This window comes from Pygocentrus nattereri, chromosome 16 (genome assembly GCF_015220715.1).
Source record: "Pygocentrus nattereri isolate fPygNat1 chromosome 16, fPygNat1.pri, whole genome shotgun sequence".
NCBI classification, from domain to species: Eukaryota; Metazoa; Chordata; class Actinopteri; order Characiformes; family Serrasalmidae; genus Pygocentrus; species Pygocentrus nattereri.
In genome coordinates, this window is record NC_051226.1 from 19,693,279 (window position 1) to 19,708,492 (window position 15,214).

General features: G+C 41.0%; 1 protein-coding gene across 22 annotated transcripts in view; it reads left to right on the forward strand.

Moving 5' to 3' along the window:
• nrxn2a (neurexin 2a) overlaps positions 1-15,214 on the forward strand; it is a 402,488-nt gene that overhangs the window by 169,004 nt on the left and 218,270 nt on the right. For all 22 annotated transcript variants that reach the window (XM_037545872.1, XM_017698739.2, XM_037545881.1 and 19 more), the window contains 3 exons: positions 2,328-2,447; positions 4,023-4,404; positions 8,869-9,059. In XM_037545872.1, coding sequence (XP_037401769.1) covers positions 2,328-2,447; positions 4,023-4,404; positions 8,869-9,059 — 693 coding nt within the window. The remainder of the gene's footprint in view (positions 1-2,327; positions 2,448-4,022; positions 4,405-8,868; positions 9,060-15,214) is intronic.

Consider the following 15,214-nt stretch of genomic DNA (forward strand, 5'->3'; position numbering starts at 1 on the left):
AGCACAGTGTTCTCTGACACAGGCTATTGCTGGGTGTGCAGGCCACTGTCCTCATATCTCTGGATGATGTTATAACAAGCCATAACTTATTAATGTATTCACTGTACTTTCTTTCCTTACTGCACTGCAGTCAAACAGATTGTTTGATTGTTTGATGGAATTACATATGAAAGTAAAGCACTGCAGGTTTTTTGTTCAATATACTGTAGATCATGTAGGATCAGCTCTAATATCGTTTAATTTGACTTTTTTTTACAACACATGATAAATATTGACTTAGTGAAATAAAGGGACATTTAAATTTCTTTCATATTAATTTGGGGCGGGTAACAGCTTAGATTTAATTAGCAACATGCCAGAAGGTGTGAGAATGTCAGCGCCCCTCTTTTCTGCTTCCTGCATTTGTCTTCGAGAGGAACTGAGAGGAGTGCTGCTAATTAGGGCAAGCATATGACAGACACACCCCAATATGCGAGATCTAATGAATATCCATCAAGCATTGTTTCGCACTTGCAGGTTTTTAATGGAATCCAAGCCAGGGCAGCCACAAGCCTCACTTTTTGTGCTAAGTAAAAGTGAGAAATGTATGAGTTTATATATATACTGTCTAAAATTGCACTTGTAATGCATCCTTTGGTACAGTGGAAGGCATGTTATTTGATTTGCTGGTCTCTTGTGGACTTGGTGGAGCTGAATGCATTTGGAGGCCAGTTGATGTCAGAGAGCACAGCGGGTATGCAGCAAGGCTCCATACTTGGTTCCCTGAGGTTTCAGCTTATTGAAACAACGCAGCTGCAGAAAGTGTGTGAACTACAGACATGTGCACAAACACACACACACACACACTAAGACACACTTATAACAACTTCAGTGGCAGGCCTGCCTGGCTCTGGCAATTAAATTAGGCAGTATTGGTGTCAGATGTGCTTTGAAGCACCATCCCAGTCAGTACCCAGTTTGCATGGTGGAAGCTGAAGCTGCTGCTTTGCCATGACCCAATTTCAATTAACCATCTGAGCTGCTGAGGATGTGATGAGAGCCGGTGTGCTTCTGCCATATCAATAATACTCTAATACCTGTAATCTGAGGCTTTTGAATGATGTTGCATATTCCCTCTACTGTCAGGCTTCCATGTAAATCTTTAAGCGGATCTTCAGGCAGTCTTGTGAGGCAGCTGGAAAATAAAATAGCCTTGCCTGTAAGATTATTACATGAGATTTTCTGTCAGCAAACAACAAATATATTATGCACTACATTAAACTACAACATAGTTTGGGAATGAACCTGCTTTGCACAAGAAGACTTAAGACATTAAGCCACATTTGCACATTCTCTGCAATGCATTTTATTTACTATAGCAGAACTCGAGTATGTGATGCTACATGATGCCATCACATACTGCATAGTGAGTCTGATGTGCAGTGGCTTTAAGAGTGAAAACCTTTACCTTCACCCTTAACCCTGCTTAAACTTGTTTTTAAGTCATGTAGTCCATATGTAGATTTTGAGCTTCAAAAATGGCACATTTTGAATTAATAATTCATGTATGTGATATCACAACCTTAAATGCATTTAAATATGTCAGTTTAGTTTATTTACAGAGAAGTAATCAGTATTATTAAGGCAGGCAATGTCAGGTTAAAACAACATATTTTCCTTTTTGTGTTTATGCAAACATTAACATTTCAAAACATGCCATTCACTCCCCAGTTCATGCAGTCCATGTACTTTAAACTAAGCTGCAACAGCAGCCTGTTGTGTAATGTCACTTTTGCATATATCCGTCTATTCAGTTTACAGTAGCTTACTCCACCCATTGATGCTGAAGTTACAATGAGTGTTTCAGCCTGGCCTAGAAATGATTTACATATATCAATCTTAAACTCACAGTAACAAAAGCAGCCTTTTTAATTCTAAGGTATAACGAGATGTTGGAAAATGGTCTCGTGAAAACGAACTACCACTGTTTTTGGTGCATAAAAAGCACACAGATATGTGAACCTCAGGGACAAAGTAAAATGCAAGAAAAATATAGGTATCAATATAACAGTAACAGCCTGCTTAATTCAAAGAAATATAGAGGTGAATTATGACAAAGCAATGACTCATTTTGGTAAATAAATCAGGACAACTCCTAAGTAGAAAAATGTAGAATATAACCACTTTCACTAAGGTGCAACCGTGCAAAGGAGAGAGAGAGAGAGACAGAGAGAGAGGGTTGATAGCATTTCAACCTCTTTTAGGCCTATGGGATAGAAGAGGGTGGAGTGTATTGATGAGGCAGGCAGCCTGAGGCGGTGAGTGACTTTGACCCTCTCTCTCCGTAGGTAAAGGACCAGAGACTCTATATGCAGGGCACAAGCTGAATGACAACGAGTGGCACTCTGTGAAGGTGGTGCGCCGTGGGAAGAGCCTGCAGCTCTCTGTAGACAATGTGACTGTAGAGGGTGAGTGGACTGCACACACATACACACATATACATGTTAATCTAATGATCTCTCTTCTGACTTCTAATGTGTGCAGTTCTGTATTCAGTCAGAGAGAGCAGATATTTCTATATGGTACTGTACATGCCTATTCAGTCCCAGACATGACACTGCACTGTTGGTGTTTCAACCATTGGTTTATTCTCAAAAAAGTCAGATTGCGTGTTTTATGTATTTACTTATTTGTGATTGTTGCATGTGTTATGTAATGTATGTATTAATGCTTTAATCCTTATTTAGTTTGTGTGAGGTGTGAAAAGTGTTGCTTACATTTTTATAGGGGCCTAAAAGTATTATTTAAAAGCAGAGTAACATGGAAAAACAAATAAGTTATTAAAGTGTCAATATGAGAAACAGACCATTTTGAATTCATATTTTTTGCAATGTCATGAAAAAGCTATGGATATACATGTGCCCACCTTTTCACCCTACTACTCAGAATCCTATTGAAGGATTGTTTTAGTCTGGACTGCTTTTTTAATGAGGCACACTAGAGCCAGTCAGCCAATCAGAACAGAGATCATGCTTATCTATGTTGGCTTAAAAGGCACTATACCAAAAAGCTAATTTTAAGGGATAAAGAGAGGTTAGAAAATGATCATGTAGAAATGAATAAAAACTGTTTTTGGTACATAAACATACATAAGTTATGAGTGGACCTCAGGGAAAAAATTAAATAGAAGAAAAATGTTAGTCATCTTATGCACTACTCCTTAGTGCAACATTTTATCCTTAAGCTTAGTAAGTTTGACAGAATTCAGGATTTTGTATCTTTTTGGTGTTTTAGTCAGTCAGTGTTTTTTCACTGCAGTACTCAGAATGCATTATGCAAATACGTCATATAAACATTGGGAATGACCCTATGGCGCTAAGGAAATCCTGACTGCTAGCGTTACCACTGATGTAGAGGCCAACAAATGCAGATGTGATATTCGGCTTCTCAGCAGTAACATTAGTTATCTGACTTCCTTCTGCGTTAGGCAAAAACAAGCTTTAAGACAAACTTCTGTCAAGTCTGTGCCACAAAAAACTTTAGCTTTTTAAAAGTTTCTCCCACCTGCAAGATATATTGTAAAAACAGGGATTTTTTTTAGTCTATAAACAAGAAAATGTTCCTCTGGAGTCTAGCACAACACTGCTGTAGGAGACATGTCTGCATGTTTACAACAGATTTCATGATGATTGATGGACAGATTTATCATTTTGGCCAGAGTGTCCTTTAAAACATCAGCCTGCCAAAAGAGAGCAGATGAAAATTAACTAATTGACTAATTTTGGGATATTGACATGCAACGTAAAATAATTGTTCCTGTTAAACAAAGTAAAGTACACTGCTAAAATAAAGGTTGCAAATGGTTCATGGTTTGGACAAGGTAGAAGCTTTAATTATAGTAGAACCTTTATATTATGTGGATTAAAAGATTGTTCTTCTTGTTCTTTTGTTATTCTAAGGCATCACTCTTAAAAAACATTTTTGGCACTGTTCTTTTTAAAATTGTGCAGTAAAGTAACTGAACACTCTTGTTTGCACTCCAGGCCAGATGAGCGGAGCACACACACAGCTGGAATTCCACCACATTGAGACGGGCGTCATGACGGAACGACGCTTTATCTCCGTCATGCCCTCCAACTTCATCGGGCACCTGCAGGGCCTCAACTTCAATGGCATGCCATACCTGGACCAGTGCAAGAACGGAGACATCTCCTACTGCGAGCTGAACGCACGCTTCGGCATGCGCCGCATTGTGGCCGACCCGGTCAGCTTCCGCAGCAGAGCCAGCTACTTAGCACTCTCTACTTTACAGGCCTACGCCTCCATGCACCTCTTTTTCCAGTTCAAGACCACCAGCCCCGATGGCCTGCTGCTCTTTAACTCTGGAGATGGCAGCGACTTCATCGTGGTGGAGCTGGTTAAAGGGTGAGTGTTGACAGAGAGAGCAAGTAGTAAGGTTCACTCTGATCCCTGAACTTTTCCTGAACTTTTTGCCCCAGTTTCAGATTTAGATTGGATGTATTTTGTCTACATACTGTACGTGAAACTGGCATACAAGCCTAAATATGCAGTTTATGGGCCATGTGCATGTAAAAAATGCAAAATGCACTTATCTTCCTCATGTCTTTGCATTTGAGGAATGATTGCACGACATTTGAAAGCATGTGCAGAAAATGGGTAGAGATATTGCAAGTGCGGTGGGTTACATATTCCGCTCGATTTGCTAAAGTTTGAGTGACTGGTGGCAGCCAGTTTTACATCTCATTTTCTTCGCCCTTTAAAACCAAGCATAAGTTTGCGTTGGGGTCTCAAAGCTGTGTTGTTGGAAAATTCCCTTTAATGGTAGCAGCAGCCACAGTGATTACATGGACACAGAGTCTGAAAGAATATTCACTAAATAGATAACACTATTTCAACTCTCAGAATCTGATATACAGGTGTGAGTATACCCAGCAATAAGCATCATTGTTTCATAAATTCTTAGCCGGAGTAGCACAACATACCTGTAGGATGTTTAGATGGGAGAGAGCTTCATGTGTTAGCACTGCTACCTCCTTGTCACTGAACGTTCATTTCTTTTTTTGTCTTGAGCTTGGTGATGGCTCCATTATTTCACTTTGTAGTTTAAGCCCTGCGCCTCTTCAGAGTATAGTTACGTAGGCGTGGCTAGGCGCAGTTGGGCCTATGCACCACCCTAGTAACTCAAAGGTTAATGTCATGCATATTCTGAGCACATATTGCTGTTGCATCAAGGCACATTCTGTGCTGTGCTCATATGTACATCTGGCCCTATGTGTTTACTCTTCGTAGAGGTATTAAAAGTCTTGTGAGCTAGATATGCTAATCCACATCCTGTTCCTGCAGTACCCCTGGCCTGCATATTTTGTTGTTTTCTCTACTCTGAGCTGATCCACCTAATCAGCTAATTAGCTTCTTAAAATCCACATGTTGGTGTTAAAAAAAATGTTTCATACCTCATTGCAGAAATGCTATAAACATCGCTGCTGACGGCAACATACAGCTGTGTAAATGTTGCTATGGTAATGGCATAGAAGATGATGAAGAAAAAAAATGGATGAAACAGTCTCGCTAAACAAATTTCCATTTTTGTCCATGGCTTCTCCATTGAGAAACGTGGAACATGCATTTTTTCACTGTCCATCTATTCTCATAATGTTAACACAAGGCATATTGGCCCACACGGACTCTCTTAACTATGTGACTTACATATTAATTACATAATAGTTACCAAATAATTCATAATTACTAAATAATATGTTTTAAAATTAGTAACTGAGTAATAAAAGCTCAAGAGGTTGAAGCTAGTTGGATCACCGTGTCATCGAAAACTATTCCAGTCAGATGGCTCTTTCAAATTCAGCTGAGGAGTGCAGCCTACATTCTGAAAAGTGAAAGAATGCACTGCTGTGGCCTAGTCATGGCACCAGTCCAGCCTATATAATTGTGACCGTCCATTGTATAACAGCTGGCTAAATGTCTGGGCACCTGCAAGCAGGAAATAAAGATCAATTCCGCAGATGTAAGGCGACTCCCTGGTTTAACGAGGGAATGGATGATCGGATGCATTTGTTCAACACAGTTTGGTATATTTTTTGCCACATTATTCACATTTGTGTTTTGCTTGCTAGCTTATTATCATTTAAATCAACAGTATTTTCTCCATAATATTTTGACATTAAAATATATAAGGCAGGGGTAGTCCAGGACCAGGGTTATAACCACTGGGCTAAGTTGATTCAATTCCATTTTCCCAAACTCACCCTGATCTGCACAGTTTTATATTTTCCCTGCTCTAACACTCTTGATCGAGCTCAAGAAACGAAAGATAATTAGTTACTGGTATGACTCAGGTGTGTTATCGCAAGGAAAACATAAAAAACTATGCAGTGCTGGTGGGCAACAGACTGATGTTGAGAAACGCTTGGTTATACGTGTTGCCTTTTGCAGCTGTAGTGCTGAGTGAAGAAACCTTTTTTTCTGTATCTCTTCATATCTGTCCCTGTTGCAGTCAATCAGAAGGATGCTGTTTGATTAATGTTTCTTGCTATCTCCATCAGTAACTCTGTTAGAAATCTCACCAGCATACCTTAATTCTCTTGGCTTATCTTAAACAGATGCTGTAGGAATGCAGCAAATGAGCAAACCTGAATGTGACAAGGATTTTTTAAAATTTTATTTATGTAATTTATTTTTGCAGTGGTCTTACTTTGATGGGTTTGAGAATTTCAGTATATGTGAATCATAGAAGTAGGAGGGTGAGTCAAGTCGCAGTCGATCCACTGTTCCTCCTGGCAGTGGCATATAGTAAAAGGTATAAGGACACATTTGATGATTCACCATATAGACATCACGAGAAAGGCAGTAGCTAAGTTTAGCTAGTAGGTTTGAAGACAGACCAGTCTGCGTAGATGTGTTTTAAAGTGGTGACCAGCCTCAAAAATAACAGAGATGTTCTCTTTTATATGACAGCTCTTCTGTTCTGGGTCTATTTAACAATGGTGTGGTATGTAGTTCTTGTCCTACAGGATATGCACTACATGCTGTGTTGCAATTATACTGCCATATATTGTGATTTACAATATTGATTTACCCACAATAGCCAAAAAATATTGTGCCTTAAAGTAGTTTTATTTATCCTAATAGTAGAACAGGGAAATACAAACCTATGCTATATATTCATGTTCTTCCTAAATAGTGTGCAAATTGGGCTAAAATCTTAGTTTTTATATATTCTGAATTAATCATATGAAAATGATGTGATTTTCTATAATTCTACTTTTTATTTGCAAACTGCAAGATGCAACCCACACAACTTAATACACAAGCTGTCCACAACTTTTCTTTGTTCTGGTTCGTCCCCCATGTTTGGTCAATGCACTTTGGCAAATAAAAGTATGACAACCTTGTTTCACTCTCGAATTCATTTTATTCAGTTGGCTGAAAATTAATATTGTAAAAGGCAAGAAGTTCAGATGTTTAACTTCCTTTGCTGCCGCCATCCAGAAAGCCAGTCATTCAGTAAGCAATTAGACAGCAGGTGGCCTTGCCTCTCACTGGAGCCTGCTGCTGCATGCTGAATGAAAACACTGTAATGAGAGAACACTGCTCACCCAGCATACACTCTCTCTCTCGCTCTCTCGCTCTCTCTCTCGCTCTCTCTCTCGCTCTCTCTCTCTCTCTCTCTTTTGCTCTCTCTCTCTGTCTCCTCTCTCTGTCTGTCTGCTTTTCTCTCTCTGTCTCTGTCACTAAGTAGAACAAATAAGTAAACATATAAAAGTATTCATCATAAGTACACTTTACAAAGTTAATTGTATCGGCCAAAAAACGAATCGTTGCTGCCTAGGCATTATAGAATTATCTGGCTGTTGCTTTCTCCAAAATAAAAATGTCCAGAAAATATCAACATCATACCTGAGATGAAGAAAGGTTACGTTCAAACCAACATTTCAAGATTTGTTTCTTGTCCACAGTTAAGGCTGCTGTCATAACCTTTCTTTGTTGTTCTGAGCATCAAATTAGAGTCATCAAGAAGCAAAAGTAAAATTGGGGACAAAGGAATTTTGACAGATAAATAGCCAGACAAGATTCGTCTGACATACAGCCATAAGCCCTTCACAACTGACCAAAACATATGAACATGATCTCAAAATAAAAGCCTGTCTTACTCTTGTTGTCTGTTTCTTGATCTCTCTTTGTTTCCTTTTCTCACTCATAATCTCTCTCTCTCACTCTGTTAGTGCTTGTCTCTTTGTCTTGCTCTCTCTCTTGGCCTCTTTCTTGCACTCTTGGTGTCTCTCTGTTGTAGTCTCCATCACCGGCAGTGTTTGTCTCTTCCTCTCTCGGTCATTGCACATGTCTCTCTCTGTCTCTCTCTCTCTTTCACTCTATCTCTCTTCCTCTCTTTCTCTCTCACAGTGTCTCTCTCCCTTTCTCTCTTCTTGTCTGTACAGTAGTATGGCTGTACTGACAAGCATGACCTGCTATATGAGGAAGATGACACCTGATATACACTGTGTGGAACAAACTAGCTATATATAGATTTCTATGCATTTTTCATCATTGGTGTGGAAAATCAACCTGATGTCAAATAATGTCTTATGAAACCTCCAGCACATACAGAACTGTACAAAATGCTCTAGTGGTTAATGTTTAACCGCTGGAACATCCAAGGGACATACTGCTGATCACGGTGAATCAAAAAAGTTGACTTGCACACTTCAGCTTTACAGTGCTTGGCAGGGCGGTACCTCTGTCAGTGGCAGTAGTTCAAGGATTATTACTGATATTGATTTGCAGACACTGTGACCCTAAAAGTACTGCATGTTTTGACTAGGCTGTCTGACTGAAAGAGGAACTGATGTATTGCAGGTACATCCATTATGTCTTTGACTTGGGCAATGGGCCGTCACTCATGAAGGGCAACTCTGACAAGCCACTCAACGACAACCAGTGGCACAACGTGGTGGTGTCCCGAGATGACAGCAATGTGCACACACTCAAGATCGACTCTCGCACCGTCACACAGCACTCCAACGGAGCCCGCAACCTGGACCTCAAAGGTACTGTTTTGTGTTTAACCTTGCCTATTAAAATGCTTCCTGTTTTCTAACCACATCTGGAACATATGTGTGCTTCTAAACTAGATTAATGATGCTGCCTCAATAGCATGGCATAAACTGTGACCTCCATACAGTGGGCCTTGGGAATAGCCTTCTGACCTTTGCTGGACTCTTGAAAATGCTATTAAAATGCTGTCATACATTTCCAGCTACCCATTTTTCTTGTATTTAATTTTGACTCCCTGAAAACTGTAATAAGCAGCTGTTCCTTCAGGCTATTTATAAAGCTGTCAGCTCCCCAGGTGCATCCCATTTCAAAAAGATAAAAAAAATCTACCTCTCAGTATTTTTACAAGGAACTGCAACATAGCACATCTCATTTTCTGTCTGTAGTTAGAACAAGAAACAGCAGCGCCTTCAGGAAAAAAAAAACATTTCAGCTTATAATTTCACATTTCTGAACTAGCAAACCTCCTTGATTCAGTCTTGCAGTTTTCAATTGATTCTGCATCAGACCACATTCTGCTCCTCAGTGTGCTTCGATCTCTATATTGTTACCACAGGGTAAAAAGTGTGATGTGACCAGTGTTGAAATAGATGCATGGCTGAATAAGCCTAATGCACTAGTCATCTTATTATTAGAGGGCTTGAGCTGTTATCTCTCATACTTCTTCTTATTCTTCTTCCACACTTTCCTGCAATTAATACAGCCTGAATCGCTTAACGTACAGACTCCGTTCAAACTGCGTTTTGAAGGTCTCTGCACTGTGACTTGTGCTATGTATTTTTGGAGTCGATTGCATTGGTAGTTTTTAATAAAATTAAGTTTAACAATTAAAAACCTCCCATAAGATTGAATGGCGGAATGTTCAGAACTTTAAATTCTAACTGACATCAATGACGTCACAGCAGGCAACTCAGTCTTACAGACACAGCTGATCATGCAGGAAATCTGCTTTAAAATCCTTAAACTTTCACCTAGAAACTCCTTTTCAGTTTTAAATGGTAGAGGAATGTGTCCTTTCTGAAACCTCAAAATATCTCATCATTTTATCAATTAGCTTTAGAGTTATGAGCATTTGTTTGGCACTAGGCACAGAAAACTTGCCCATTCACTCCCATGTAAATTTCTCAAAATCAGAATCTGCTTATTTCAAGATTTTTCTGTGTTTAACTCGTCATAACTCAGAAATTTTCTTCTCAATACACACAGCATTACACATAATCCTCAAAGGGTCTTATCTCACACCATCTATCCAGTTAAGCGATAGAGTAAACATTTCCCGAGTTATGACTGTTTGTTCAGAGGGTGCAAATCAGATTCAAACAAGGCTTCTCCACTAAGAGCTGCATAATAACAGAGTGACAGTTCATTTGAATGACTGTCCCCTGCTCCCTCCACAAACACATACATCTCTCCCTCTAACACACACAAACACACACACACACTTGCAGCTCTTTTCAAGCACTCTTGCAATTCCTTCAGGAAATGCACATCTAGTTCACCTTTTACAGTACTGTGCAAAAATCAGAGACCACCCTTCGTTTATTTAATGGGAGTACATTAAAAGAAGACATTTCTGAAATATTTTATTACTTATAAGATTTGTGTAAGGAAGGGGGCGGTCAAATGAAAATAAGTGAATTAACAGTCTCCAAAACTGGAGTTCAAAAAATAATTAAAAAATACAAAGAAAATGGGACTTTTAACAATCACGCAAGACCTGGTAGACCACCAAACTGTCACCATCAGAAAAGCAGTGCTTAAAGCTTTCATTTATGGGAGAGAGGAGAAAATCAAGCTCCACCTTAAATACACTGCTGCACCTTAAATCAAGCTCCAAAATACACTGCTGTTTCTGTCCATCCTCCCACCATGAGAAGACAACTCAACACTATGTGTCTGAAAATATGTATAGCTGTCAAGAAGCTGTTACTGAGAAAAGCAAATAGACAAAAACAGAGAAAATATGAATCAAACAATGGATCTGCCAGTGTTCTCAGAACAATTGACCACCCCAGACCTCAACATCATTCGACATGTTTGGGTTTATTTGGATTGTGAGAAGTTTTCTTTAAAAACACAAAGCAAGTCTCCTGAAAAGAATGGAAGCTGTAATGAAGACAAAGTGTGGGCACACTAAACTGAACAATTTAAGATTAAATTTAATTGGTGAGGCTTCTGTGTAATTTTCTGTAGACAGTATGTTTTCTCCGTTTTCTCCCAGCTCAGAAAAAATAATACCTTGTACTTTTGTAGCTGTTTTGGCTGTAAATGGAAAAAATGAGGGATGGACTTTTGCACTGTGCTGCATGTGTTAGAATAGAACATCTGTCTGGAGTTTTAAATGCGACTGATGATTGAGCTCTTTCAATTCTAGGTACTATTATTCATATGCATATTCATAAAGTTTCTGTGTGTGTCAAACAAAGCAATAAGCTGATATTCTCAAAAAAAGAACACAAATGAATGAAAATTTTGCTATACAAAAGAAGATAATGAAGGAATACCTAGTCACAGATGTGTACCCACTCATTGACCTTGGGTGAGCAATTTGTCTCAACCAGTGCTGACTCACTGGCTATTCATTTATGCTAATAAATTGGAAAGGAAAGGCTTTTTAATTAAAAGAAAGTAGAATTAAAAGCCTTAATCAGTAATTGTGAGTGAGTTTTTGAAGAAAGCAAAAACATTTAGCTCTCCTTGGGCAGTATTTCAGCATTTTATGTTTAACTTATGCAGAATAACATATTCATTAATTGATGGTGTTTTCTGTGACTGTGCTGGGCTTGAGGCTTGGCTAAATGAAAGTCTAGCAGAACCAAAAGAAGCCTCAAGAGCAGCCTTCTCACATCCTGTAACAATAAATTGCATATTTTATTTGATACTTTGATATACTACGCTAAGGTATGAAGTTCACATTGAATACTTGGAATGTTTGAAGTCTTTGCAGTATAGTGCAAAATTTAGTAATATGGAGAATCCTAGTATCAGTATGTGTATTTCACTTTGAAGGCTCTGTGCTAAAATGAAGAATTCAGGGCATTTTCTGCACAATTAACTACAAATATAAATGAAAGAAAATACGCTCGCATGTGTGTTCATTATGCCGGTCCATGTTTTAAATCATTACTCTGCTCTACTACAGAGAACAGGTTGATAAGTCCCCAGGATTAGGAGAATTTTGGATAATGATATTAAATATATAAAGGCCTTTTTAAAAGAACCGTTTTTCAAACACAAAAAAGCTACTTTGTTTGAACCATTGAATCTTACTGCAAGAGTCAAGTCAATTTCCCTCTCAATCCGCATGTGTAATAAAGTCCAAATCAAATAAGGCTGCAAAGCAGTGTTTCCTGCTGTCAGTACAGCAGGCTGCAAGGGCCCTTTCATTGGGTTTCTTTAGAACAAGTCCTTTAGATATCAAAAGAACAGCCTCGCAGTATGTGTCAGTTGTAATTGCTCAAGCAATTATGTGAGAGAGAATGGAGGGAAGTGTGGGAATCCTCCGGCTCTGGCCCGTTTCTGTGAAGTGTAAAATGAGCATCCTCAAATGGGAGGGATTGGATGGCGTTGATGTGTGGAATTTGAGATCCATCAGTAGAAAGTAATGGTTGACCTGTTCTGCTTATTGGCACCAGAATACACACAGAACACTCGTGCCGAGATTCCTACCAAGATATCCGCTAATTGAGGTTTTTTTCCAAAAACCTGGCTTCTTTTCTAACGCTTACAGCTGTTTCAGATAATTTGTTTCATCGACATGGGATGTATTGTAATTGTTTTTCTCTCTTTTTCCTCTAATGAGTCAGCATATGCATGGAGTTGGGAAGTAAAGTGTTGACTACTTTCATATTTAGGAGTTAGTTGGCCACCTTGCAAAATGTTGGGTCTTTTTGTAAGGACTCTGTGAAAACTAATATACATGTATGTCTAAATCCATTTTTTTGCACCATTTGATGACACAAGCTGTTCTTGACATTTCATGATGAGATGAGCAGTAGAACTCATAAAAAATGCTGAAGTAAAATCTTTTTAGAACATTTTTTCCTAACAAGTTACCATTTTAATGAAACTGTCTCCCACAAGACATACGTGAAGCCTCCTGTTAGCAACTTGTATTTTAAAAAGCAGCTAAAACATTGGGAAAACAGTAACAGTAAAAAACAGTAAGTGTGCATCAAAACATGCAGAATTGTGTTCAGAGTGTACGTATTTTCAATTAGAAAATCAAAAAAGCAATCAAAGGAGGGGGCGGAGCACAAAGCCCAAGCTCCCCCGATGGACGAGAGTGATGCGAGTCACGGGGGTGACGGCAGGAGGAGGAGCATGAGGATGCTGGTGCCGGCTACGAGAGGCACCAGAGGATGGAGCGAGGCCCGAGCTCCTAGCTGGGGGCGTGAACAGGGAGGCGGAACGGCAAACTCTCGTTCCGTCTTGGCTTGGGTGCTCATGCTGCCCTTAATGAAAGCCAGCTGATGCTGGTCTGGCTGGCAGTGTGAGCGCCTTTTAAAAAGAGCTGAGAGGGAACAGAGTGAGAGAGAGGGACAAAGAGCAGCAGAAGACCAAAGAGCTGAAAAGCTCCTGTGAAGGAAGGACTGAGAAGTCTCAGTAGAAGCCTCAGTAGAAGCCACTGAAAAGTTGGTAGTGTTGATTTTGGTTGTTGTGTTTATTTTGGATGAAATGAAAGAACTGGCTGCTGCAGCTCTGAACCCTGCCTCTAGCATCCTCCTTGAACCCAGGGTAGCACATGCGGTGCTATAGTGGTGCCGAAACCCAGAAGGACACCAACACATCGAGGGAGTGTCCGCAGCAGAAAGAGAGGCCATCAAGACCCTGGTCCACCTGCACCTGGTCGGCTGGTGGGAGCTGCAGGCTGTCTTCCAGGATGCTGAAAAGCACTAGGAGCAGCTTGAGGAGCAGCAGGTGGCAACCCGTCAAATGGTCAGGAGCCTGCTGGTGGAGCAGCGACCCTCGGTGTGCGTGGGGACAGGAGCCCCCCTTGCACCACCCCTCAAGCCTCCAGTTCCAGCTCCCGGGAGGACTGGAGTGCTTCTTTGCCCTCCTCTTCCTACTCCGAGGGGACTAAGAGCACACCACCTTTCCCTTCCCGTCCCGTCTGCTGCCGAAGACATTGCAGAGGCCCCGCTAACCACCAAAGGCGCCTCTGCAGGCCCGCCTGCCGTGGCCCCGCCCGCACCCCAGAATGTCAGTGCAATCCTGTCTGCGTTAGCGGGTGGCACAGGCTTCCCTAACGTGCCGGCCTCCAAGACCCGTAACCGGCCGCTGAGGGAGTCCCTACCCACGGAACAGCTTGGTGCTCCCACCTTCCCACCTGGTGCTGGGTCTTTCCCGGTGGGGTGTGGCGGCTCAGGCAGGGTTCTCAGTCTGAGTTGGGTGTTGGGGGTATGTTACATGTGCCTGCCCCCCGGGCCCCAAAGAACACCCAATGGTGATGAACATTGGCGAGAACGCTGGGGAGAAAGCCACGAGTGTGGAGGGGGTGGAGTGCAAAGACCGAGCTCCCCTGATGGATGAGAGTGATGCGAGTCATGGGAGTGATGGCGGGAGGAGGAGGACGAGGATGCTGGTGCCGGCTACGAGAGGCACCAGAGGAAGGAGCGAGTCCCAAGCTCCACCGCCCAAGCCCTACCCCCTGTTATGCAGCTGGGCCGCTTTACTACATGTCACGTTTGACCCAGGCAGCCGAGCTGCTAGCTGGGGGTGGTAACAGGGAGGTGGAGCTCGAGACTCACTCCTTACTCTGGTGCCTCTCGTAGCCAGTGAGCTCTTGTTCCGTCTCGGCTCATGAGCACCTTTTAAAAAGAGCTGAGAGGGAACAGAGCAAGAGAGAGGGACAAGCAGCAGCTGAAGACAGAAGAGCTGAAAAGCTCCTGTGAAGGAAGGACTGAGAATTCTCAGTAGAAGCCACTGAAAAGTGGGTAGTGTTGGTTTTGGTTGTTGTGTTCATTTTGGATGAAATTAAAGAAATGGCTGCTACAGCTCTGAACCCTGCCTCCAGTGTCCTCCTTGAGCCTGGATGTCACTGTAATTGTATTTCAGAAGTCTAATGTTGGATATAGGAAAACTTCAATATGAAATAATGTGGGCTAGTGGTACTTGAGGTTCCAGCAGTTTTGAGAAGTAGTAGCAA